General features: G+C 38.6%; 1 protein-coding gene across 2 annotated transcripts in view; it reads right to left on the reverse strand.

The window, feature by feature from the left end:
* Positions 1 to 15407: 15407 nt before the first annotated feature.
* The window catches only part of Hr96 (Nuclear hormone receptor HR96), a 50825-nt gene continuing 38383 nt past the window's right edge, over positions 15408 to 27849 (reverse strand). The window contains exons 6-7 of one of the 2 annotated variants that reach the window (XM_089092893.1): positions 21419 to 21625; positions 15408 to 15864 (exon numbers count right to left, since the gene is read on the reverse strand). In XM_089092893.1, the coding sequence (XP_088949019.1) occupies positions 15664 to 15864; positions 21419 to 21625 (408 nt within the window). In that variant the 3' untranslated portion in view covers positions 15408 to 15663. The remainder of the gene's footprint in view (positions 15865 to 21418; positions 21626 to 27849) is intronic. The other variant, XM_089092894.1, reaches the window with a different exon arrangement.

A 27849-nucleotide genomic window follows, 5' to 3' on the forward strand; every position in this document is an offset into this window, starting at 1 on the left:
ATTGTGATAAAGCTGCAGAAAAAATACAGAGAATAAAGAAAAAATTGAACGATTTAGAAGTAAAGCAAGATTTATTTTGTAAGAAGTTACACACAGAACTCAAAGCACTGAAAAATGACAAGAATTTTGGAAATGATAGTGTCTTAAAGGAATTTTGAGATATGGTAATTACAAAACAAGTGACAAGTACTTACTAATTTTAGAAAACTTTATATGAGCCTCAGTCAGCATTCGACAGTGACTTTTTTTCATTAAACGGTTTTTTTTAACGTATTTTTAAACTATTGATTGCTATGCCGGTATTCACTCTTTAACAGGTTGCAGCTATGGCTAAGACAATGACAAAAATAGGCCTTTTCAGAGGCTAGGAAATATTTATTTCATAGTTACCCCCTCCCACTACAAAATAGTTTGGATCTTTCCAAAAAGAAAAAAATTCCGGAAACAAAAGATCCTGTTAACGGTAGTTGTAAATTATATTAGACATCTTTTAAAAAGTCGTAATTTTTACTAAAATTATTTTACCTGGTAAAATCAGTCATCCAAGACAAAAATACTATTAAAAAGAGATTCATCATTTATTTGCTGTAACTAATCGTCAATTATACACTTACGGTATTTAAAAGCACTTAAACTCTTTTGACTTTAGTTTAGTAGTAGTAGTAGTACCAGCAGAAGTCGCAGAAGCAGTAGTAGCAGTCAACAGTACTGGCAGTTACAAATAGTCGCAATCGCAAGTAATAAGAAGTAGACAAAATAGAAGTAGTAGTAGCTGAAAGTAACAGGCATTCCTTTCGACAATCCCTGAAAGTTTCAACTTAATAACCTTAACCATTCCGAATATATTGTAGCTGCGCCTTTCTGACAACCTGCATGCACACGTTTTTCTTTTGATTTAGTTCAAAACCCCCTCAACATGCCCTGAAACTTTCAACTTAACCGTTCCAGTAATGTCGCAGACGTGCTCTTTTGATAACCTTGGATGCATATGGTGTCTTTTGGTTTAATTCAACATACCCAACATTATGCCCTGAAATTTACAACACAAAACCACAGCTCTTTCTGAGACATTGCATAGACGCCCTTTTGACAATATGCAAACTCAAAGTAACTTTTCATTTATTTTTCCACCCCCATCAACCTTCCCTGAAAGTTTCAACTTAATATCCAAATCTGTTCCTAAGACTGAGATTTTGCATATATGCCATTTTGATAACCGGGATTCATTGGTGTCATGGACTGGGATCATGGTGTAAAGACCTATCATTAATTGGCAAAGGATTATATCAATGCAGACAAAAAAATAGCCTTTCTCTGGATTGTAAACAAAAGTGTGTGGCAAGTTTTTATGAACTTACTTTACTATTGAAACTTGTCTGACTAGTTTTTAGCACACAACGCTCGTCGAGTGAACATCGTGTGTGCTCTGCGTGTGTTAGATTGAATTCTCTCTGGAGACATTGTTTTGAAGTTTCTTTTTTTTTGAAAAATTAGCTTCTGTAAATGGACTGTGGATTGATTATGATGATTGATGAGATTATGCATTAATGGCGGTCCACATTTTTGTTTGTCCTGTTCTGAACTTTTTGGTCCGTAATGTTCAAAAGGACAAAGACACAGTGATTAAAGTAGCTGCAGAGCTTTTTGGTAAAGATGCACTTAAACAGACGATTGACGTTTGCAAAAGTGCTCTGAAGTTTGACGCCCTTGAGAAGCGAAGGGGTTCTCATCCAGCTATAACTTTTCTGGGAGATTTTTATAAATTGTTAAGTGGTCTTGTTGCAAGTAAGGAGCAGTTACTTGGTAATTGGTAATTGTTGATCACTCAGACGTTCCGACTATCCCGAACGACCCCGGTACTATTATAGCTTCTCGTTTAAATGAATGTCTCAGGATGCTAAGCTACCTAGTAGAGAAGCAGGATGCCTCTGTTCAGTCCCCAGGTCCTGTCGCTTGGCCCTCAATGCCTCGAGCTGGACCCTCCGTTCCTGTTGTGTTGACAAATATTCCTAGCAATATCAATGTTTGTAACCCAGCGAATCTACGTGAAATTGTGGAGAAACTCGGCTGTTCTGACACAGTAAAGCATATTGTGGCTCGAAATGATAAACTAACAGTTCATATGACCAACGACCAATCTTCAGTGGCGGCAGTTGCTGCCATACCGGATACGCTTCAGATTCGAGCCAAGGTAGTTAAAATTGAATACGCTGGTATTATCCGAATGGATCTGGACTATGACGTTTCGCAAATCCTTGTTCTTGTGAGCAATGTATGTGATGCGACTAAATTTGTTCAGTGGTTCAGTTAAATTTCAGATCAAAAGTTGACTTAGACCATGCTATAAATTACGGGACAAAGATTGAATATTGTTTGTTCCGGGTGACAGTGCCTATTGAAAGGCCTAAACAGTGCCACAATATTGCCAAGGGTTTGGACGTATCGCTAGAGACTGTACAAACCCAGTGAACTGAAGTAAATGTGAGAGTGGTCACAGCAATCGTGAAAAGAGTTGCCATGCTCAATCATTTACGTGTGCAAATTGTGGTGGAAATAACCAAAGCAATAGTTTAATCTGTTCCGAGCTCTAGAAACACTTACCGGTTCGAGGGCCCACTGTCAGAAGTGAAAATGTGTCCGGCGATCGTTACAAGTTACGTTCTTAAAGGTATAGTTTCTGTTTTCTTTCAAAACATTAATGGTGCCCGAGAAAAGCTAACAACTCTTAAGAATTTGGTTAATCGTTATGATATTGTTTGTTTAACTGAACACTTACTTAACGCTGATAATGCTTCTATGCTGGAAGTTTCGGCTGATCATTTATATTTTATTAGACCTGCTAAAAATACCACAGGCCTTCCCTCTAGCGGTCTAGTAGTTATTGTAAATAAGAAGTTTATTTGTAGTTGTGTCGTGTCGAACGATCTATTTATCGCTGTTGATCTCGGTAGTGTTGTTTTTTTTTGTGTTTATATGCCTACTAATTACCGAAATGCCGTTTCAAGTCGTAAATTTGCATCAGCTTGCACATCTCTGTTTAAGTCTCTCCATAAATTTAAATCGTCTAGTAAATCACTCGTAGTATGTGGGGATTTTAACACAGACCTTAAAGGTGATGCCGCACCCTTCACACAGATGCTTCTGTCATCACTACCTGATGACTTGTTTGTGCTTCCAAAATCTAAGCAATTTTCATTTATGCATCAATCGGGTTCTACATCTGATCTTGATTTTGTTCTTTCTAATGTTCCTGAGCTCCGGGATGTCATGGTTGATGTAGCCGATGATATGCTAACTAGCGACCATTTGCATTTGCAGTTCCATTTGAATCTGTCTCTTCCGCAAGTCATAGGCAGCGCAATCGCGCTACCTAAGTAAAGAACGATGTTGGCACAGTGTATTATTATTATTTTTTTGGTTCTAGACCAGGGAAATTCGTATCGATGGAGTTGTCGTAGAAACTTCGAAAAGGGTTCATTCTATTGGAAATTGGAGTGGCTACGGGCCTTTTTAATAGTCGAAAGTGATTGGATGGCAACTAACACCCCTTCTTGACTTACGTACTTGACTTAAGGCTCCTGCCGAGGGTTCGGCGTAGAGAACGATGAGACTAGGCGCCTCCAGGTTGACCTATCACTTGCCAGGATGTGCACCAGGATGTCTTCCACCAGGATGTGGGCTTGGGTGAGGAATTCATCGGCTTTGTCTTTCCACCTAGTGGGAGGGTGTCCTCTGGGTCGCTTCCATCCGTGTAGGGTTGGGTCGATGTTGAATGCGACCCATTCTGGGGCATCACTTGACATGCGAAGGAGATGACCGTACCAGCCGACAACAGGCTGGGGGATTTGCGTCGAAAAAGGGGTTTGTGCCGTACGTGACAGGAGAGTCTGGTTGCTAACGAAGTCAGTCCAGTGAAGTCTTTCGATTCTTCAGAGATGTTTCGTCTGTGCGACATCGACGGCGCTGAGGATAGATTTTGCAGCTGGCCACGTCTCCACTCCATACAGCAAGACAGTGCTGACTGACGCATTGTAAATGCGCATTTTGGTAAAGCGGCTTATGGGTGGCTTTCGGCAGATGCTGCTAGGCCTCCCAACAAGTGCTGAAGCTTTGGCAATTCGAGATGTAAGCTCTTTTGTGATCAAGCCATCATTCGACAGAGTAGATCCCAGGTAAGTGAAATATTTAACCACATCTACTTGGTTGCTTCCGATGTTGACTTCCTTTACAGTAGAACGGGACGTGGGGGGCTCAAGGAGCATAGCTTTGGTTTTCTGCCAGTTGATCTTCAGTCCAACTTTCGAGGCTTCTTCTGAGAGCACCTGGAGAGCTTTGGTGATCTGTTCGACGGTGCTCGCAACTAGCGCTATGTCGTCGGCGAAGTCAGCATCATAGAAAAGCCGGTCTCCGAACTGAAGACTGAACTGAAGGCGATTCGTCGTGCTGGTCATAACATGGTCTATGACGCAGTTGAAAAGCTCGGGAGCGGTGGCGCAACCTTGCCGGACGCCAGTCTTCACCAAGAATGTGGGACTGCGTCTTCCATTGACTTACATGCAGCTTTCGGTATCCTCTTGCAGCTTTTCAAAGAGTGAGCAATATTTCTTGGGTAGACCCGTAGTTCTTAGTATCAGACAAAGGGAACGGCGATCAACAGAATCGAAGGCAGCCTTAGAGTCCACGAATGCGATGTACGCTTTTTGGTGGAACTCTCGCGTCTTCTCGATCAACTGGCGCATAGTAAACATTTGCTCCGTCGTCGTCCTGCCGGGCATGTTACCGGCTTGCTGGACTCTTCTCTTTCTACGCAAAAAGGTGGAACACCTGTTCAGGAGTGACATGGCGAAGAGTTTACCAGGAACGGAGAGAAGCGTGATCCCACGATTGTTGGAGCAGATTTGATGGCTGCCCTCACGTTTCCAGAGCGGCAATATGATGCCAGCACGCCAGTCATTCGGTATGCTTTCCGTCGTCCATAGAGCTGAGAAGATTAGCTGGAGCCACAGAATCATCGCTGCACCCCCGTACTTGAGAAGTTCTGCAGAAATACCACAGACGCTGGGGGCTCGATTATTATTTAACCGTTTTACAGCATTTTGGATCTCAAAGGTGGTAAACGGTTGCGATACGAGGTCGGAAGTAGCCTCGGGTGTTGTCATTGCTCCTTGAATCAGATCAGGGTCGGGATGAGCAACTGCTTCGGCATTCAGAAGCGTTGAGAAGTGACTGCTCAAGGCAGAGAGTTGGCCTGCATCGTCATCCGGCATGCTTCCATCAGCAGACAAAACACGGCTCACGGTGGAAGTCTTCCCTTCCGTCAGCTCGCGGAGGTGTTTGTACAGGGAGCAGGTGTCTCCTTTTCTTGAGGCATCTTCAAGATCGCTGGCTTTCTTGTCGACAAAGGTCTTCCTATCACTGTGCAGTAGGCTATTACGCAGGCCATTGAGTCGTCTGTACTCTGGTATATTCTTTGGTAAGCGGGCCTTCCAGTGCAGCTCGATCAAGGACAAGTCTCCTAGAATATCCAGGGTTTGTTTTTGTGTCTACTGTGACCAGTGGTATTGCCAGCCGAATCGAGTACATTATCTTTGAAAGACTTCCAGGCTACTTCAGGGTCGTCCAGAACCTGGAGGCAGCTAAACCGATTAGAGATATCGAGAGCATACTTCTGTTGCATCTCAGATGTAGCCAGACTACTCAGATCGAGCTTGGGAGGCCGTCTTTCTTGTCCTTCTGCTCTCAGTCGTAGCCTGAGTGTGGCGACTACTATCCTATGGTCTGTGTTTCCAAGCTCGGCCGACCTATAAGTCCGGCAATTTGTTATTGACGAGCGCCAGCGACCCGACATCATAACATAATCGATCATCTTCTTTGTCTGGCCGTCGTTACTATACCAAGTGTATTTGTGTATATCTCGTCTCTGAAGGAGCGTGTTTGATATGACCAGATTATGCATATTAAAGAGCTGGAGGAGTCTTTGTCCGTTGTCATTCAGTGAATCTGGAGTCACAGGGCCGAGAACACTTTTCCACACGCCCTCCCTGGCATTTCCCGTCGCGTTAAGGTCTCCCAGAAGAGTGAGGATGTCGTGGGGTGGGACTCTAGACAGGGTCGCTGAGAGCTCCGCATATAACTGATCCTTCACTTCTGCAGGACTCGGATTGGTGGGAGCATAGCATACAATAATTGTCCACTTTCCATGCTTGTGCTGGAGCTGATCCATCAGCATTCTATCTGAAATTTGTTTATACGAGAGAAGGCATCTCTTGGCTCTGGCGTTCAGCGCGAGACCTACACCATTTGTCTTGCTTTTTGGGTCACCAGACCAGATCAGGTGATATCCTTCACCAATACCCTGGGACTCTCTTCCGACAAGGCGGGTTTCCGTAAGGCCAACCACAGCTATATTGAAGCGTTTTAGCTCATAGGCAAGCATTGATTTAGCTCCAGGAAAGTTGAGTGTGAGTACGTTCCAGGTGGCGAGTCGTATTCCACCTTCGTCAATAAGGTTCATTTGATGGTCTGAACTCGGTCCAGGGACATGCTGGGGTTGTGGAAGGTAAAGGGGGGGTAGGTCATCCGAGGCAGCATCATCGGTTTTCGTTGCGGTAAAATTTTCCGGTGGAGGGTTGCAGGCCCCTAGGCCTGGGACCTAATTAGAGCTAGGACTTGCCTAGATAGCAATTTCGTTCAGCGTAGTTGATTTCCAGATAGAAATTATGATTTTGAGGAGGACACTCCCCCACAGCCCTCAGGGCAAGGGTTGTACTTATGCCCTGGGGGCATATAAGATTTTACAGAAAGCGTTGTCGCAGAAACTTCAAAAAAGGCTAATTCGATTGGAAATTAAAAGGGCTAGTGCCCTTTTTAATAGTCGAAAGTAATTGTAGGGCAACTAAATTTTCTCTCACGCTCACCTTTTCCCCAAACACATCCAATCAAAATTTTGAGATAGCCATTTTGTTCAACGTAGTTGAAAGTTCTGGAAATTAGGTCTTTGAGGATGATAACCCCCTCAGAGCCCTCAGGGCAAGGGTTATAAGTTATACCCTGGGGAAATATAAGGTTTTTATTGAAAGCTTTGTCGTAGAAACTTGAAAGAGAGCGCATTCGATTGAAAATTTAAAGGGATAGTACCCTTTATAATCGTCGAAAGTGATTGGAGGGCAACTAATCTCCCTCTCACGCCCTCCTTTTCCCCAAACACTTACAATCAAAATTTTTAGATAGCCATTTTGTCAAACATAGTAGAAAATTTTGAAATTAGGTCTTTAAGGATATACCCCCCCCCCCCCCTACAGCCCTCAGGTCAAGGGTTGTAAGTTGTGCCCTGGGGGCATGTAAGGTTTTTACAGAAAGCGTTGTCGTAGAAACGTCAAAAAGGGCTTCATTCCGTTGGAAATTGAAATGGTTTGTCGCCTTTTTAATAGTCGAAAGTAATTGGAGGGCAACTAACCCCCCTCTCACGCTCACCATTTTCCCATACACATACAATCAAAATTTTTAGATAGCCATTTTGTTCAACGTAGTTGAAAGTCCTGGAAATTATGTCTTTGAGGATGACAAACCCCCACAGCCCTCGGCGCAAGGATTGTAAGGTATGCCCTTGGGGCACATGAGGTTATTATAGAAAGCGTTGTCGTAAAACTTCAAAAAGGGCTCATTCGATTGAAAGGGCTACTGCCCTCTTTAATAGTTGAAAGTAATTGGAGGGCAACTAACCCCCCCCCCCCCCTCTAACGCCCACCATATCCTCAGACACATCCAATCAACATTTTGAGATATTCATTTTGTTCATCGTAGTTAAAAGTTCTGGAAATTGGGTCTTTTAGGATGAAAACCCCCTCAGAGTCCTCAGGGCAAGGGTTTTAAAGTTATATCCTGGGGGCATATAAGGTTTTTATAGAAAGTGTTGTCTTAGAAACTTCAAAAAGGGCTCACTTGATTGGATATTGAAATGGCTAGTGCCATTTTTAATAGTCTAAAGTGAATAGAGAGTCACTAACCCCCCTCTCACGCCCACCATTTCCTCAAGCACATTGAATTAAAATTTGGGATAGATAATTTGTTCAACGTAGTTGAAAATTCTGGAAATTGTGATTTTGAGGATGAAAAACCCCTCAGGGCAAGGGTTATAAGTTATGCCCTGGGAGTATATATGGTTTTTATAGAAATCATTTTAGTAGAGACTTCAGAAAGGGCTCATTCGATTGGAAATTAAAAGGTGCTAGTGCCCTTTTTAATAGTCGAAAGTGATTGGAGAGCAACTAGGCCCCCTCTTAAGCTCACCATTTCCCCAAACACATCCAATCAAAATTTTGAGATACCTATTTTCTTCAACGTAGATGAAAGTTCTGGAAATTAGGTTTTTCAGGCTGACACTCCCCCCAGAGCCCTTCAGCGCTAAGATTGTAAGTTATGCCCTGGGGGCATATAAGGTTTTTTATAGAAAATGTTGTCGTAGAAACTTCAAAAAAGGCTCATTCAATTGGAAATCGAAAGGGCTAGTGCCCTTTTTTAAGAGGCTAGTCAAAACTAATTGGAGGGTAAATAACCTCCCTCTCACGCCTACCGTTTCCCCAAACGCATCCAATCAAAATTTAGAGATAGCCATTTTTCAACGTAGTTGAAAGTTCTAGATTTTATGTCTTTGAGGATGATAAACCCCCTCCTCCCACACCGGTCAGGGCAAGGGTTGTAAGTTATTCTCTGGGGAGTATATAAAGTTTTTATAGAGTGTTGTAATAGAAATTTCAAAAACTTCGAAGGGCTAGTGCCCTTTTTATTAGTCAAAATTGATTTGAGGAAAACTAACACCCCACCCACGTTCATTATTTCCCCAAAAACAGACAAAAATTTTTTTGAGATATCCATTTTGTTCAACGTAGTTGAAAAGTCCGGAAATTATGTCTTTGAGGATGACACTCGCCCCACAGCCGTCAGCGCAAGGGTTATAAGTTATTCCCTAGGGACATATAAGGTTTTATAGAAAGCTTTGTCGTAGAAAATTCAAAAAGGGCTCATTCCATTGTAAATTAAAAGCACTAGTGCTCTATTTAATAGCCAGCAGTGATTGGAGGGCTCCTAACACACCTCTCGGGCCTACCATTTCCCTAAACAAATCCAATCAAAATTTTGAGATAGACATTTTCTTCAACGTAGTTGAAAGTTCTGGAAATTAGGTCTTTGCCAGCATTGTCGTATAAACTTCAAAAAGGACTCATTCAATTGGGAATTGAGAGGGCTAGTGCCCCTATTAATAGTCAAAAGCGATCGGAGGGCGAATGCCTCCCCATACCCATCATTTCCCCAAACACTTGCGATCAACATTTTGATACAGCAATTTTGTTGAACGTAGTTGAAGGGCCCGGAAAGTATGATTTTGAGCATGACAACCCCCAACATCCTTCAGGGCTAAGGTTGTAAGTTATGCCCTGGAGGTATGTTGTCGTAAAAACTTGAAAAAGGGATCTTTCGATTGGAAATTGGGAGGGCTATTACCCTTTTTAATAGTCAAAAGTAATAAGAGGGAGAATCCCCTCCCCCCCCCCCCCAACGCCCATAATTTCCTCAAACATTTCCAATCAAATTTTTGATATGGCCATTTTGTTCAACGTAGTTGAAAGGTCTGGAAATTATGTCTTTGAGGATGACAACCGTGCCCCCATAGCCCTCAGGACAAGATTCGTAAGTTATGCCCTTGGGGCATATAACGTTTTTACAGAAATTTTTGTCGTAGAAGCTTCAAAAAGGGCTCATTCGATTGGAAATTGAGAGGACTAGTGCCTTTTTTATTAGTCCAAATTGATCAGAGGGCAAATGTCTCCCTCCACGCCTATAACTTCCCCAAACAATTCTAGTCAAAATTTTGACATAGCCATTTTGTTAAGCTTATTAGAAAGGTCTGGAAATTATGTCTTTGAGGATAAAAAATCCTCCCAGCCTTCAGGGCAAGAGTTGTAAGCTGTGCACTGGGGACATTTATGGTTTTTATAGAAAGTGTGGTCATATAAACTTCAAAGGGGGCAAATTGGATTGGTAATAGTACGATGTGGTGCTCTTTTTCAAGGTCAAAGTGATCAAAGTGCAGCTACCCTCTCCCCCGTACACACACATCACTTTAACCCGAAAAGTGCTTAATAGAAATTTTGAGATAGCCATTCTACTGAAAATATTTTAAATACTATATAACACGGCTTTTGGGTTTGAAACCAACCCCAGAGACTAGGGGCAAGGGTTTTAAGTTATCCCCAGGGGAAATTAAAGGTTTTTATGGAAGGGATGGTTGTTTAACTTCAGAAGAAGCTCAGTCTTTCTCCCTGAAAAAGACTATGTCAATATAAAACGAACAGAAATTAATCTAAAAACCTTTTGCACTAAATAAGTTTAAAAAAAAAAAAATAAAGAACTCCATTAAACCAAAAATGAACAAAAATAGAATCAAATAATCTATAAAGCATACAAAGACCACAAATCAGTATCAATAAATAAATGAAACCCAAAACAAACAGAAAAGAGAATAATTCAAACCAAAAACGAGCAGAAATTAATCTGAGTAGGGTTCTAAACCCAATGCTTTCTAAAAGCCATAATATAATTTGTACTTTACTGAAAAAAAAAATCTTTAATTGTTTTCACTAACAACTTTAAGAAAACAAAAATTAATTAAGATTTTAAGAAATAAATATCAGCATATGTATATTAAACTGAGAGTGCACATTTTTTTTTCAGTAAACTGATTTGAATTTTTTTTTCAGTAAAACACAAATTATATTCTGGCTTTTAGAAAGCAAAGGGTTTAGAACTCTACTCAGATTAATTTCTGCTCGTTTTGAGTTTGACTTATTTTAATTTCTGTTTGTTTTGGGTTTCATTTATTATTGATACTGATTCGTCGGAGTTGTATGCTTAATACATTATTCGATTCTATTTTTGTTCATTTTTGGTTTAATGGAGTTCTTTACTTTTTTGGAAAAACTTATTTTGTGCAAAAAGTTTTTTTGATTAACACATAAAAAGGCCAATTGGTTTCGGAAGTTGTTTTGGGATAGTATTGACCTGCCACTTTATCAAAGTGTGCTGGATTCAATGCTTTCCAGGAATAAAATCCCTTTCCACCTGCTCTCTACAACGCTGAACAGTGATTAACTCGATCTGGATTGCTATCTTATCGAAATCACTCATTTGCTAAAAATCGCCGCCTCGGCGGCAGTTCTATCAGAGAATATTGGTGTTGGTACACGGACAAAGGGATGGAAGGAGGATCCTGAGCTGAATTTCACGAAACATCGTCATAAACAATGATTATGGGTTGATTGTGGCCGTCCAAGATCCGGTCTCTTTTTTGGAATTGTCAAATCTACAAAGAGATATTACCAGAAAGCGGTACTCTTTTGGAAGATACGGCAGGCATCTAACCTGTTACGTGATGTCAGAAATAACCTAAAGCAGCTTTGGAAGCAAGTATCAAAATTAACTTCACCTTCTTCTTCGAATTCTAATCGAATAAATATAACTACATGGGAAAGACACTCCTCCTTCTTATTTTCTGATAGGCCTCCACCTTCGGATACACCGTTCTGCCAGACCCTTCTTCTCCATTTTTCTCAACTAGACCATAGCCGGAAATCCGTTCCTATAGCACCATCGTCCGTCCTGACCCAGATTCGTCTACTTAAGAAAGGTAAGGCTCCTATCTCAGATGGGCTTCAATCTGAACATGTGATGTATGGTGCCAAAAAGCAAGTTGAATAAAAGCTTGTTGCAAGTTGAATAAAAAGCTTGTCTTCCAGGCTTGTATTGCGCAGCAATAGATACCCACTGCCTTATGTAAGGATATCGTGACTTGCGTTCACAAAAAGAATAAGGATCCTCAGTCTTGTGATTCTTATCGTCCGATCACAGTTTGCTCAGTCATCGCGAAACTCTTTGAAAAGATCCTTCTACTAAAAATTTTGGATAGGTGTGATAATGGTGATTATCTTCATGTCTATCCTCAAAAAGCATGAGAAACTAAACAAGTCCCTATATGTTTGTTCAATTGATATATTTTAGGGTTTTGACTCGGTCCTTCACTCGCAAGCTATATTGGCTCTCATAAAATCAGGAGCAAATCCATTCATCTGCGCCTCTAAATGGCAGTGGTATCAGAGGGCATCTATTAGCATATGAGGGGAAACTGTTTATAGTTGCCGGATTCCTCTACGTCGCGGAGCTAAACAGGGCTCGGTCTTAAGTCCTGTAATCTTCAACAATGCAATCCGTTCTGCCATGCGTAGAATACCACCTTTTCTCATTAAGCCGTCTATCGATGCAAGTCATCTTGCGTACGCGGATGATATTATCCTTCTGTCAGACGATGTGCAGTCGCTATGGATAACCTTTATGACGGTCTTCTTGATATTGGATTATCAGTTGCTTCCACAAAAACCGAATTTCTTGTTTTTGGTTGTCGACAGCCTCCTGACTCCAAGAACCAGGCTGGCCCTTCTACTATTTCTGCTTCCACGTCTCTCAAATATCTTGGGCTTCCATACAGAACATCAATTCAAGCAACACGATCACTCATTATTAAAGCATTGAAGAAGAAGCTGAGAAAGTCCTATGGACTTCTCTCCAGGGTGAAGGGTCAATTCAATAAGAAAACAGTCGGTCGTCTTTATAACGCTTTTTTCTCCTCATGTTTTCTTTTTAGTCCATATTTGGAAGTTTTTCACCGCTTCTGAACGGAAACAAATTCGTTCGCTATTTTTCAGATTTTGTAAATATCTTCTTCGTATTCCGATTTGGACCCATAACAGATACATAACAAGACGTTAAGGAGTCCTCGAAATTTGCGAGAAAATGGATAAACTAGTAGCTAAATTCAGAGTTAGATGAGAATCAATAGTCGATTTTCCACTCAACTGTATTTCATTGATGTGAGTTATTCTAATTTTGTAATTCTTATGTTTGTTTATTTGTGCTGACAGGTGTGTGCGTCCCCGGTAAGAAGTTTCCTTTTTGTTTCTTTTTTAATTTTGAATTCATTTTGTTTCGTTTATTATTGGTAATAGTTTCTGTTGGTTTTATATATGAGTTTATTTTTGTTTTTCTGAGGCCATGTTGTTATCCTGCCTTTGAACGGTGTAATTGGAACAAGTTACATTTATCTTGCATTATGTATCTTTAAGTGTGAGTATTGTGAGTTATAGAATTTTACAATGTGCATTTGGTCAATTAAGGTTTGTTTTTTTATTATGAGAGAAATAAGTTTTTTTTTTTCCTTTTTGCTTCGTGTTTTTGCTGAGTGAGAATATTATTGTTGTCTATATGTAGCTCTTGTCTTGTTTTTCTTTTTTTCATTTTACTCTTCTTGTGTGCATTTTTGCACATAGAGGGTACAAATAAACTATTATTATTATTACAAGTAGTAGCAGCAACAGTAGTAGTAGCCTTGAGAGTTTCAACTTAATACCCTCAGTTGTTCCTGAGATAGTTCTGATGCACCCTTTGGATAACCTGCATGAACATAAATGCCTTTTTACTTACCAATCAACCTTCCCTAAAAGTTCCAACTAAATTCCTTGCTTCTTTACTGAGATATTGCTTCTAGTATAGGCTAATATCCTCAGCTGTTCCAGAGATAATTTTTGTACATCCTTCTGACAATTGAAATACAGACAGTGTGTTTTGATGTAGGTCAAACATAACCTTAAAATTCCATGAAAGTTTCATTTAATACAATTAGCCTTTTTAGAGACCCAGGATGAAACATGCCAATTTTCCCAATAAAAAAAACCTCTATATGTAAACAATGGGTATGTTACACAGCTAATACCTCTTGCTCCAAGAGCTGTGGGGGTCGTGTCATTCCTAGAATTAGTTATTGAATCTTTCCTATTTTGAACGACTAGGGTATCTCAAATTTGTATCTGATGTTGGTAGCTAAAAAGGATGAAGTGGGCTGTTCGCCCTCCAGTCACTTATGGCTGGAAATCGCTATGGGAGACAATTCTGATCCAATGACACGGGTCACGGTTGCACTGACCAGAATATCTGCATTATCGAGATTCTTATTATGAGATCTAGCAACTGCAACAACGACTGAACAGTATTTGTCAAAGTTAACCAAGTTGAAGAAGAAGCTGTCATACTGAATATTGAGCTTCGCAGCTGAGCCCTGCAATCTCGTAACTCATTCCTTTTAAAACGGCAGTGGGGAAATAAGGATAAAAATATAGAGATCTTCCACAGCCATTACTGGCACATAGGGCGTGGAATCGAAATTTCAGTTGCTGTTTTTTTTTTTATAAGGACAAGCAACAACCTTAAAACCCAACTTTGCCAGAGAAGGGGTTGATCCCAAGGCCACGGGTTGCCAAGCGGAGCATCATCCACTCTACTACCAAAGGGTAACAGGGTGTTCCAAGATAAGCAATTTCTAATTTTTTTCTTGTAAATATTGTCTTAGACCCCAGAGCCTAAGAAAAGAAAACAGTAAATGTATTATAAATGAACCAGTTACTGTAGTCCAACAAATTTTACAGAAAAAAATGTTCTGTTTTTGCAGATAAATAAAAATAAATAAAATTCACTATATGTAAATTTTGTTTTATGACCGACAGAAATTCTACTAGCAAATTATACAACTTTACTTGTTTATTGGGTCACGTTGACCAAAAAGGAACAAGCAATCAATATAAAACCCACCCATCGTGGCCGTAGTTCCAGACTATTTTCCCTACAAAATGGGACCATTGACTTGCAGTACGGAGGGGGGGGGGTATCGTTTTATTATAATTTAAATATATAATCGTTTTTACGAACTTTATCGGGTAATGGAACGATCTGGGGAGCACTGAGTTTATTGCTACTCAAATGTGACCATATTAGACAAATGCGTGGTAGCTTAAGCTACACGAATAAATAAAGTTAGTATGGGAAATTCAATATAGAATCAGAATTACAGGTTATTATTATTACATTCTTGATAATATAAAAACATTTCATAATACTTGAGTCTTCATACGTTTTCATATAAACAAAAACTGGGTTTTAAATTTTCCTATTTAGTCTAGAATGTACATCTTTGCCTGATTCAAATCGATTTTGAAAAAATGAATTTTTGGCAGATTGAGATAAAAATTGTTTCTATCCCGTTTAGACATACACTTGGACCAGAATCTTGGAACTTTCAACCGAGAAACCCGTTCAGCTGAATGAAAACTTTCCCTTGAACGGAAGTCGTCTCGAAAATGCACCTTTAGCGAACCGCTGTTTTCAACATTTTTTTTTTCGGGGGGGGGGGGGGGCGCAGGTAGGTATCTCACAACCGAGATCTAATTTTGGCAAAACTATATAGCAATTGGGCTTATACATGAACTATGAATTTTCACATATCTAAGTTATTCATATTCTAAACTTAGTAATTCCTATATCATATATTTGACAAATTGCAAAGTACACACTTCGTATTTCGTTTACAACTTGCATTTGACAATAAGCCCCATTTAAACAGGAAATAACATATTTTTGTCAAAAATCTCCTTCTGTATTAGCTAGGAAAAACAAGCTTCATAACCGACAGTACATACACAATAAACAATACCCGATTGCAATAAGGTCACATACATTACGCAATAGAAAAAAAATAACACAAAAAGAATAAAACAAACGACAAGATCACCGGTATTTTAAGTCAAAAATTTCAATCAACAGTGGGGCAATTTCGGCAGTGTCAGCATCAATATAAACGTCAACAATACTTTTACTCAAAGCACGAAGCTCCATAATTTTTTGAATTAACTTAAGGTAGGCTGACTTTGCTTCACAACCACCAATCACAGACTCCAGATATCTTCTCAGTAGACGATAATAGGAAGCCTAAAAAAAAAACAAAAACATATCAATTCGATGTATGAATGCCAAAAGTACCTAAACCTTAAAGCCTCGTCTTGATTGACATCATACACTCCATCAGCAGCTTTTTTTGGAGGTGGATCATTTTTGGACAGCTGGCTATGATTGGACAGCCTTCAAAGGGTATGATTGGCTGTTTAATCAAAGCCGGCCCAGCTGCTGTCAGGGTGAATGATGCCAATCGAGACGATCCTTGATAAAAAATGGATGAGATGCCTACTTTTTCTTTTTTGTCCAAAATCATCATTCCAATTTTGTTCTCAATTAATTTCTACGTATCTAGCTTGATTATCGATGCATGATTTCTCAGTCAATTGCCCACCATAGTAAAGTTCTTGTGTAATTAGCGGACCGCCCTAGCTTCACAATTACCTACTGACCTGAGGAATCTATCAAGCTTTTTGAGTACAACCCACCTCGTCCTCCCCCTCCCCTCTACGACAGAAAGCCAAGGGGGACCCCTGAGCATCATTAATTCTAGCAGCGGTGTTTTAGTCCCTGAACCTTTGAAATAGTTAAGCTATACATAGGTGGTTAGGGGAGAGTGACTTCACTCCCAGATTTTCCCCCAAAGGCATCAACACTTATGATCTACGATGGTTTTCGTACTGAGCTAAGTTTCAGGCTACAGGTCTTACCCTGTAACAATAGTCTATAAATAATGCAAATTTGCTCTTCGTTTAACATTCATTTCTTCAATGGATCAATGGCCAAGCCAATAAAAGGAATCGTTTTCTTATTAAGGCTCCCCCGCAATTTTGAAAAAAAAGGATCACTGGCTAGACCAATAAACTGAATTCTATCTTTAATAAATTACCTTTTATTTTGGGAACAAAGAAAAAAGCTTTATCGCAATTTAAGGAATATTTGGTCCTTACCTTTTGGCTATTTATCTCTATATTTTATAAGAAATTTGAGATGAATTTTGATACATATTTTTATAGTGTAAGTGTACTGATGGCACCAAAAGCTTTTAAATTTTGAAATTAAATTTACGAGAATATATTAATCCAATTCAACTTAATAATAAATAATTTAATAATAACTCCATTAAAATTTGCAATACATCCACTTAACTTATTTTACAGTTACCCATTAAGATTTAAGTACATTAATTTAATTCATTACATTACAGCCAATTTAAATTTGAAGAGTTACCTTTATAATACTAAGAGGAATAAATCCTCAAGCCAAAACATGATTCACCTGTCATACAAAATTCGGGCTCGAAGAAAATGCAAGCTCGTACCGTTCCTTGCGACCGAGCTAAAGGAAAGTACTAGTACTAGAGATGGAAAAGTATTAGAGATGGAAAAGTATTAGTCATGAAGTTCTGAAAATAAAGCGAACAGCAATCAAACCCACTGTGAAAATAATTTACCCCACTTTTGTGCTCTCCATCATTATCGAGTACGATATATTGAGAGATACCAGCCAGCAGACATCGGAGATTTCACTCAAATTGTTCGAGACATTGGGAGGCAAAAACTCTCAAATCTTACAGTAACTGCATCTTATTTTCAAACAGTTCGTGGTAATGAACTACTAGCATAGATAGTTAAAACTCTAAACCACAAACCAAGGGAGTTTGATAAACAATGCATACATATTTCTGTTTCAGATCATTCCAAAGAGGTATAGTTCATTAAGTTCAAGCGCACCAATCAAAAGGTATTTGCATAAATAAAGTTGCTTAATTTGAGAAATGGTGGGGGGATCACCACACAAATATGATCAGTTGATGTAAAAAATTTAACAATCAAAGCTTGGATACCCAATGACCATGTAACCTTCAAGCCCTTAGCTAAAAAAGTTTTTGAGTCATGGATGCGTTTTTTTTTTTTTTTTTTTTTTAAAATGCAATTAATCAGAAGGTAAATAGGAAACTCTTACACCATTATTGCACCTGGAACCCATAGCAGCGAATTATGGTATCCCAAGGTAGTATAACCCGTGGTAGGAAAATAATAAAGAGTAAATCAAATGAGGGGTTGAACAGCACTCGTCACGGATCATTCGTGGTGTCATGTAAAGAGCAAGCGGATATTTAAAAAAAAAAAAAAAAAAAAAAAAAAAAAAAAATCGTAATAATGAACACGAAGGATAGGCTATAGTGATCCGAAGCAGTAGTAACCAAAACTCGAAGACACGGACGTTTGGATTTTAACTTGATTCCAAATATGTGACATATTTAAATAGTATGAATTATCTTAAAATCATATAACAACTTCATCATTAGATTCTGGATGCCCAACAGACCCCCAAAATAGGATTTTCAGACCTCTAACTACAGAAAAGCGAAACTTTGCATTTTGTGTGTGTGTTTGTGCGTGCGTATGTCATATGTGTGTTGGATGGTCGCATCGATTGTCTGCAGAGGTTGCGCTACCGTGTATAAATCGAATTTATTAATACTTTAAAAAAAACACAGTAGAGAGAATATAATATAGTATCGACAAAGGCTATGCTCTCCGTTAAAAAAAAGTGAAACACATTTAAATCCACACATGATATATACTTCGCCTTCGCGCACGCGCGATTCCGATGTGCACATCACGAGAAGCCTATGAAAAACCTGTTTTTTTTTGTACGACCACTAGGAACTGAACTAGGCTGTGACGACACGACTCAGAGCATTGTGACGCAGTATCAAATGTGTTTCATGTTTGGAAAAAGAAGACACTACAGTTCTACAGTATTAAAAAAAGCTAAGAGAGTAGTAATATTTTACAGCATTAGATAACAGATTCCCAGTGTTTCAAGAGAAAGTAAAGAGCTATGCTAAAAATTAATAAGAGCAGAAATTACCCTAAATATTAGAGGGGGGACGCGGACGGAGCTACCAATTCTGTAAAATAAACGAACTTCCGAAAATAAACGAAATTCTGTAAAATAAACGAACTTTTGGGTATATAGCCTATAGACACCATCAACGCAGTAGAAGAAATTAAACTGAATGATAATAGTAACTCCTAATAAAAATAAAAATCCAAATAATTTCTTAAATCATACTGCTTTTCCATTAACAAGAGAAAGTTTAAGAGAGAAAAAACGGTTTTAATTTAAACAAAGCAGCGACAGGCGTACTATTGGCTCGTTACTAAATAATGGAAAAGATAGGGTTCCGAAAAACATACATGGGGGGGGGGGTATACAAAATTCAGTGTTCTTGTGGTAAATTTTATGTAGGAAGGACACAACAAAATTTAAAAAATAGGCTACAGCAACACAAAAATGCAACTGGCTGTTCGCTAGAATATAAACGAAACCCAGAAACGTTTGAATCAGCTGTAGCAGAACAATTAGTTGACCTTTCTTCATTATAATATATTGTTTGACCAGGTAAAAATTGTAGACACGTCTATAGGCCTCTTACAAAGCTTTAGAGAAATTATTGAAACTAGGAAAATTATCTATGGAGGGATTAGTATTAATAGAGACGAAAGGGAATATAGAACTAGTTCACTTTATAATAGATTAATTAAGGGGCAGGTAAAATTTTCTAACAGCGGTAATTTAAATGATAGTCCTCGAACAGGTGGTAACCGTGTAAGTGAAAGTCAGGATGAGGCTAAGACTAGCAGGAGTCAAAGGATAACAGCTAAATCTGCAAATGAAAGAAAATCACTCAATTTATAATGCATGAGGTTCGCTGGCCTGTTTGCCATATCTAAATAGTTCAAGGGTTTTAGCCCATAAATTTAATCAGGGCTGGTGACCTAGGTTTTATTTTTGTTCAAATAAAAATGGCATTTTATTTTTTACAGATTCCATTTGCCAATCTGATCTTATAGACGAAAACTATCTAAAGATGTTGGTGTCTTATCTGTGATTACAGTTGTTGCCGTACTTTGACAGTTTTTATCAAGATGTGAGTTTTATTTATTCGTTTTGCCTTTTTTCTATTTTGTTTGTGATGTTCTTTGTCTTTTTCTTTAGATAATTAACTAAGTTTTTTTCTTTGTTTTCCCATTGATAAAGGCTCCCGGATGTGGAGTCGAAATATTCGGAGTTCTTTTTTATTAATTAATGTTTTGTTGTTGCTTTTGTTTTTAGTACGTTTTAGTACGCCTGTCACTGCTTTGCTTAAATTAAACCTGGTTTTTCTCTCTTAAACTCCCTCTTGTAAAAACCCATATAAAAATCAATACGCTGAAGATCTTCTGATCGTAACTCAAATATTGATAATTTTCATTTTCTGCCGCCTTACGATTTACCAATTAAGTTAGATTGAAATAAATTAAAATTTGGTTAAAACTAAAAACCATCATTACCACACAAAAGTTCAACTGAGCTCCGTCTTCGCCCTGCCCTCTTGGTGATTCTATTTACCTACGATGATATACAGTTAGGGATAGTAACCTTTAACTAGCTTTTGTTAAGTTTTAGGCCAGAAACTCTACTTTCATAAGAGACTAAACCAGCCAAGCAAAAAAAAGAATATTAAGCCTTTATTCATTAAATATTAGGTAAGTTTTGATTGTAGGTTGCTTATTAATTTTTTAGAGCTGCACAGTTACTCCATCAACAATGGAGTACTTTAGAGTTACTGCACAGTAACTGCACAGAGCTAGTTACTGTGCAGAATAGAGGCTAGTGTGTATTACTTGTACTGGATTTACTCCCGAAGTAACAGTGGCATCATTGTTTTTAGGGGGGGGGGGTGCGTATGTCGTCTAGATTTGGAAGAATTCTTTTTTAATGGGGGGTGGGGGGTATTCTTTATTGAAATATACCCTTTTTGTTGTTTTTATTGAAGCAATTACAAAAAAAACGACACCCCCTATATTTATTTTCAAAAATACATTTTGCTCCTCCCTAAATTTCCGTGAATTGAAGCCATTGCAAACTAATAAACTAATCTTTATGAAATTTTGGATTGTGTATTTTATAGAACGAACTTACTAAGGTGTATGTATACATTATGGTAGTTTTATTTGTGCAACTTCTAATTGAAATATATTTCTAACTGAATCGAAAATCCACGCAATCAACATCCAATTATTTGAAACAAATTGCTGTTACCAGTAAACTATATGTACTTTAAGTTCACTGAATGAGTAGAAACTGCTGAGTAGACAGTTTCAAGCAAAACCTCAATTCTGTATCACTGAAATTGGGTATCTCCAGGAAGAAACCTAATGCATCCAAGTTATTTGGGTCCGATTGTTTACTACTATCCTTTACGCGCGCAAACGAAGAGACTCTTTTTTACACGCATAAAAAAGAAAACAGATTAGTCAGAAAAATTGCTAACGAAAATGCACATTTGTGAATGCAGTTACGGGCAGCACACACCAAAAAATTTACTACAGAAAAAACGAAGGAATAATAACAACAATAACAATAACAACCCTAACAACAAATAACAATAATAAGACAAGAGATGTCGTTTAAAATACCTGTGCTAATTTCACTGGTTCTTTGTGAATCACATGAGGTCTGTCTGAGCAACAATAACAATAACAACCCTGACAACAAATAACAATAATAAGACAAGAGATGTCGTTTAAAATACCTGTGCTAATTTCACTGGTTCTTTGTGAATCACATGAGGTCTGTCTGAGCAAAAAAGACAAATGGCTGCCATTATTAATGTGATGTTATCATCTGATCGCCATTCGGGGGCAAAAGAAGTTATAAAATTTTGAAATGCTTCATATATATTATGCCCAGCTTGCTTCAAAATATCCATCTTGATTAACTGGTTGCCCCTTGTAGGGATCTGAAACAAAGTCTCAAATCAAAACCAGCTTCAATTTAGCCGCTGAAAGCCAAGACGAAAAAAGGAAAAGGTTTTCTACAATTTCGGTTTGAAGTTATTATGTTATAAGGGAAACGATTGCGCACATTTATTTCTGAGAAATCACAAGTCAAGACGCTTCTCAGACTTCGCAAGTCAATACGGAGAGCTGATAGCAATATATTAGAAAAATGGAGAAACATGCAACATTTTGACTAAATTTTGTCATAGATCGCAGTTAACTATTCTGTATTATTATTTACATTTTTTCACAATTTGTATGGAAGGAGTTGTCGCAGAAATTTCGGAGGGGGCTAATTCATTTGTAAATTAAAAATTCTAGTTCCCTTATTAAGAGTAAAAAGTAATTGGTTGGAGATATATTTAAGGCCTTTAGCCTTAGAAGTAGTAATAGCAGTAAAAGTAGTAGTAGCAGACATAGCAGTAGTAGTAATTATGCGATTTGCCAATTGTTTACATACAGTATTTGTTATTGGGATTAAGGGCATGTTTGATCTTTCGTGTCCAAAAAGGCTGCAGATATTAAGGTGATGCTTCCAGGAAATGCCGAGGGAAATGCTGAAGTAAACCTAAACACACAATGAAAATGCAGGCTGTCCATAGGGCGTATCTCAGGAACGGCTTAGACTATTGAGTTGGAACTTTAAGTAAATAATGAGGGGGATGTTCAATTGACCATAAGGCAAAATGTGTACGCTGCTAATACTATTATTAATTAGAACTGCTACTACAACTATTACTTCTGCTACGATTGCTACTAAGGCTAAATGCATTAAGACAGAAATTTTGGAGAATATTGAGGGGCAAGTTGGACTAAATCACAACACACTATGGGCATACAGGTTGTCAAAAGGGCGTGTAAGCAATAACTTGGGAATGGCCTAGAGTATGAAGTTGAAACTTACAGGACATGCTGAGGGCGATGATAAAACTTACTGAAAGCCCTATATTCATGCTGCTACTAAGGCTTAGGGTATCAAGTTGAAAATTGCAGGAACTGTTGAGGGGATGTTGGACTAAATCTAAACATACTGTATGCATGCAGGTTATCCGAAGACGAATAAGCAATATCTCAGAAACGGCTTTGGGTATTAAAATGAAACTTTCGGGCCTGGTAAGGGAGATATTCATCTGACTATAAGACACTAAGTGCATACTACTACTACTACAACTACTGTCACCACTACTATTACTATTACAACTAAGGCTAAGAGTATTGGGGTTATTGAGCGGGAACCAGATCAGAAAACACTATGTGCTTGCAGGTTGTCAAAAGGACACATCAGCAATATTTTATAAACGGCTTGGAGTATTAAGCTAAAACTTACAGGGCATGTTGAACTACCAAAATGTACTTGCACTGTATGCTTGCTACAACTTCTATTACTACTGCTACTACTATTGCTAATGCTGCTGCCACTACAACAATGACTACTACTGAGGCTAGAGATATTAATGTGACACTTTCAGGGAATGTTTAGGGATATGTTGAACTAAATCAACACAATATATGTAGTCAAAAGGGCGTATCAGCACTTTTTTTCAGGAACGGCTTAGAAAATTACGTTGAAAATTGCAGGGCATGTTGAACTAACCAAAAGGCACTATGTGTTTGCAACTACTTCTACTACTACTACTAAAGCTAAGCGTATTAAGGTGAGCAAAGGTTGAGGGGATGTTGAACTAACTCAAAACACATTATGCGCAAAATGGATTTCAAAAGGAAAGTATCAGTTTCCCAGGAACTATTTAGGGCATTAAGTTGAAACTTTCAGCGCATGTTGAGAGGGATGTAGAGCTAAACACTTTGTGCACGCAGGTAGTCAAAAGGCCGTATCACCAATAGCTAAGAAACGACTTTGGGTATTAAGTTGAATATTTCAGGGCATGATGAAGGGGATGTTCAAATGACCAAAAGTAATAAGTTCATACTGCTACTACTGTTACTACTACTACGACTACTGCTACTACTAAGTCTAAGGGTATGAAGGTAAAATATTTTAGGGTATATTGAAGGGGAAGCTGAGCTAAATCAGAACACACAATATGCATCCAGGTCCGCAAAAAGTCGTATCAGCCATATTCTAGAAACGGCTAAGAGTATTAAGTTGGAACTTACATTGCATGTTGACCTAAACAAAAGGAATTATGTGCTTGCTACTACTACTTTTTCTACTACTACTGCTACTACTACTGCTACTTTACTACTTGAGCTAAAGGTATTAAGCTGAAAATGTCAAAGACTGTTTAGAGGATGCTGAACTAAATCAAAACTTATTATGGCCATGGTTGTCAAAAGAACGCATTAATGTCTCAGGAACTGCTTAGGGCAATAAGTTCAAACTTTCAGCTTATGTTGAGGGAGATTCCGAACTAGCCAAAACGCTCAGAGTATTAAGTTGAAAGTTTCAGGGCATGTTGAACTAACGAAAATGCACTATGTGTATTCTACCAATACTAGTGCTAATACTGTTGCTATTCTGCGGCTAAAGGTATTAAAGGGAAACTTTAAGGCTATGTTTAGGAGGTAGGAGTATGTATAGTATAGTAAGTATGACGGCACTAGACCCCTAAGATCCAAACCGGCGGTGCTGATTTCCGTTTCGTGGCCCTTCACCCAGGAAGTGCAATGGGGGTTGGGGGTCAGCCATCCTGTGCTTTCTGTTCGTGTCCCTCGGACAAAGGATTCCTAACCCATGTTTAGGATTAACTATGTTTAGGGGGATGTTGAACTAAATCAAAACACTATGTGCATGAAGGTTGTCAAAAGAACGTATCAGCAATGTCTTAGAGACAACTTAGAGCATGAAATTGAAACTTCCAGGGCATGTCAAGGGTGGTGCTGAACTAACCAAAAGGCACTTTGTGCACACTACCACTATTGCCACTATTACTACTACTGCGACGACTATTACTACTACTGAGGCTAACGGTATGAAGAAGATACTTTCAGCGGAATGTTGAACTAAATCAAAACACACTATGAGCATGCCGTTTGTCAAAAAGGCGTCTCAGCAATTTCTCAGGAACGACTGAGAGTATTAAGTTGAAACTTTCAGGATGTTGAAATAAATCAAAACAAGTTATGTGCATGCAGTTTGTCAAAAGGGCGTATCAGCAATTTCTCAAGAATAGCTTGGAGTATTAAGTTGAAATTTCCATGGTATATTGAGTGGCATGTTGGACTTACCAAAAGGCACATTGTGCATGCTTCTATTAGTACTTCTACTGCTAATTTACTACTTCTACTAAGGGTAACGATATAAAGGCAAACTTTTCAAGAAATGTTAAGGGCGACGTTGAATAATATCAAAACAGACTATGTGTATGCATGTTGTCAAAACGGCGTATCAGTAATATCTCGGGAACTAATTAGAAAATTAAGTTGACACTTTCAGGGCATACTGAGGAGGGTGTTGGAAAAAACACAAGTTACTGTATTCATACTACTACTACTACTTCTTTTGCTTCTACTACTACTCGTAATACTACTATTACAGGTACTGCAGCTGCTACTAAGGCTAAGGGAATTAAGGGTGAAAATTTCCCCAGGAAACACTGAAGGGGATGTAGAATTAAATCAAACATACTATGTGTCTGCAGACTGTCAAAAGGGTGTATCAGCAACATCTCGAGAATGGCTTAGAGCAATAAGTTGATACTTTTAGAGTATGTCAAGGGGAATGTTGAAGTAACCAAAAGGCACTATATGCATTATACTACTTCTACTGCTACTCCTAATACTACTACTATTTGTATCAATACTACTACTACTACGGCAAATGGTATTAAGGTGAAATTTTCAGCAAATGCTCTGGGGGATGTTGAATTAAACCAAACCAAGCTATGTGTGTGCAGGCTGTCCAAAAAGCGTATCAGTATAATCCCAGGAACGGCTGAGGGTATTAGGTTGAAACTTTCAGGGCTACTACTGCTGTTATTACTATTATGGAATTAAATCAAAGGGTTAAAATGCATCCATGTTGTAAAAAAGGTGGAGAAGCATTATCTCAGGAACCAAATAGGAGATTAAGTAGAAACTTTCAGGGAAAGTTATTTTACTATAAAACTAAATCAAAAGGTACTATGTGTATGCTGATTCTCAAAAGCACGCAATATATCAGGAACGGCGAGGGTGTTAAGTTGAAACTGTCAGGGCTACTACTGTTACTACTGCTGCTACTAAACTAAATCAAAAAGCCTTTAGTGAATCGAGGTTGTCAAAATAGCCTAGATACAATAACTCAGGAACAAAATAGGGCATTAAATTTTATTTTTTCGGGGAAATTTGAGGGGGGGGGGGTGTAGAACTAAATCAAAGGGCACTATATATATCCAGATTGTCAAAAGGGCGTATGTGTAATTACCCAAGAACAGCTAGGGGTCTTACGTTGCAACTCTTCGAGCTTGTTATCGAGGATTGTGAACCAAATTAAAAGACATTATGTTCATTCAAGTTTGTCATAAGGGTTTACTTACGATATCTTAGGAACGGCTAAAGGTATTAAGTTGAAACTTTCAGGGCCTGTTAAGGGGGATGTTTAACTAAATATGAATGTTAAAAATGTGTGTCTGCAATATCTCTGGAATGGCTAAGGGCATCAGAGTGACACTTTCAGGGGATGCTGGGGTGTATGTTGAACATTCAAAACGTACTATATTCGTGCAGGTTGTCGAAAGGACGTATCAGCAACATCTCAGAAACGGCTGAGGGTATTAAACCTTTCAGGACTACTACAACTACAACTGCTAGTTCTAATACTGCTACTGCTACTTCTATTACTACTACTACTAAACTATTTATGACTGTAAATGTGACTATTTACGACTGTGAGTGCTTGTAACAGCTTGCATTTGCGACCACTTGCAACAGAAAATATTTGCGACTGCGACTACTTGCGACTTCAACTCGAGCTACTTGTGACTCCTCCACCACCACTACTATTATTATAGAACAAAATCAAGAGCGTTTAAGTGCATCCAAGTTGTTAAAAAGGCGCAAATGCAGTAGTTCAGAATAAGAATAAGGTATTAAGTTGAGACTATGAGAGAAAGTTCAGGAGTTAAAGGAATTGAGATGAAACTTTCAAAGCATGCCAAGGAGATTGTTGATTAATATTTGTCTATGCTCAAGGTTGTAACATGGTGGGGGGGGCGGGGATTAGAATTTCATCAACCCTATAGAGCCCCAGAGATTATGTAGATTTTTAACCCCTATACTTCCCAAAAAAAATTCAGTACCCATCCAACCTAAGCATTATAGTACAGCGATTATTAAAAATTATTGGAAAAGACTATGTCGATTAAAAACGAACAGAAATTAATTTAAAAAAAGCTTTTCCACAAAAGATGTTTTTCAAAGAAAATTGCAGAGCTACATTAAACCAAGGACGAGCAGGAATGAATTCAAATTACTTTTCAAGCAAAAAACTACCATAAATCACATGAATAAATAAATGAAACCCAAAACGAACAAATATTACAACCACAAAGAAGAGTAGGGCTAACACCCATTGGGCCTAGAAAACATCAGAGCAGAATTTAAATTCTATTTAAAACAAAATACCTTTTAAAAGTACTACGTTTTGGTCTTTACAAGACACAGGGTCATAGCTCTTCTCTTCTCTGTAGTATTTTCTGCTCGTTTTGGGTTTAACTTGATTATTTATTGTTCTTTCTGTTCGTTTTAGGTTCCATTTATTTATTGATACTACTACTACTACTAACAACAATTCACCGCAGCACAAAGCCGCCTGAGGCCAACACAGCTGCGCACGCTCCTCCTCCATCCCAATCTATTCAAAGTCCCCCTTTTTACACCCTCCCAGGATGTTCCCATTCCCTTTAAATCTTTCTTTATGACATCCTTCCACCCCAGACGAGGACGACCTGATTTCCATTTAGTCTTAGACGGTTGGCCGAAAACGGCAATCTTCGGCAATCTGGCATCCTTCATCCGCACAACGTGCCCTAGCCACCTAAACCGTTCTTTCATTATAGCCCTAGAAAGCGGTACTGAACCACATTTTTCGTACAGCCTACTGTTTGAAATACGGTCAGTCACCCGGGTACCCAGGACAATCCGTAAGCATTTTCTCTGGAAAACATCTAGCAAATCTTCATCCGCTTTTCGGAGCGCCCATGCTTCCGAGCCATATTTGACCACTGTCATCACTGTACCTTCT

Source organism: Artemia sp. Qi Xiang Cuo, chromosome 8 (assembly GCF_049724085.1).
Source record: "Artemia sp. Qi Xiang Cuo chromosome 8, ASM4972408v1, whole genome shotgun sequence".
NCBI lineage: Eukaryota > Metazoa > Arthropoda > Branchiopoda > Anostraca > Artemiidae > Artemia > Artemia sp. Qi Xiang Cuo.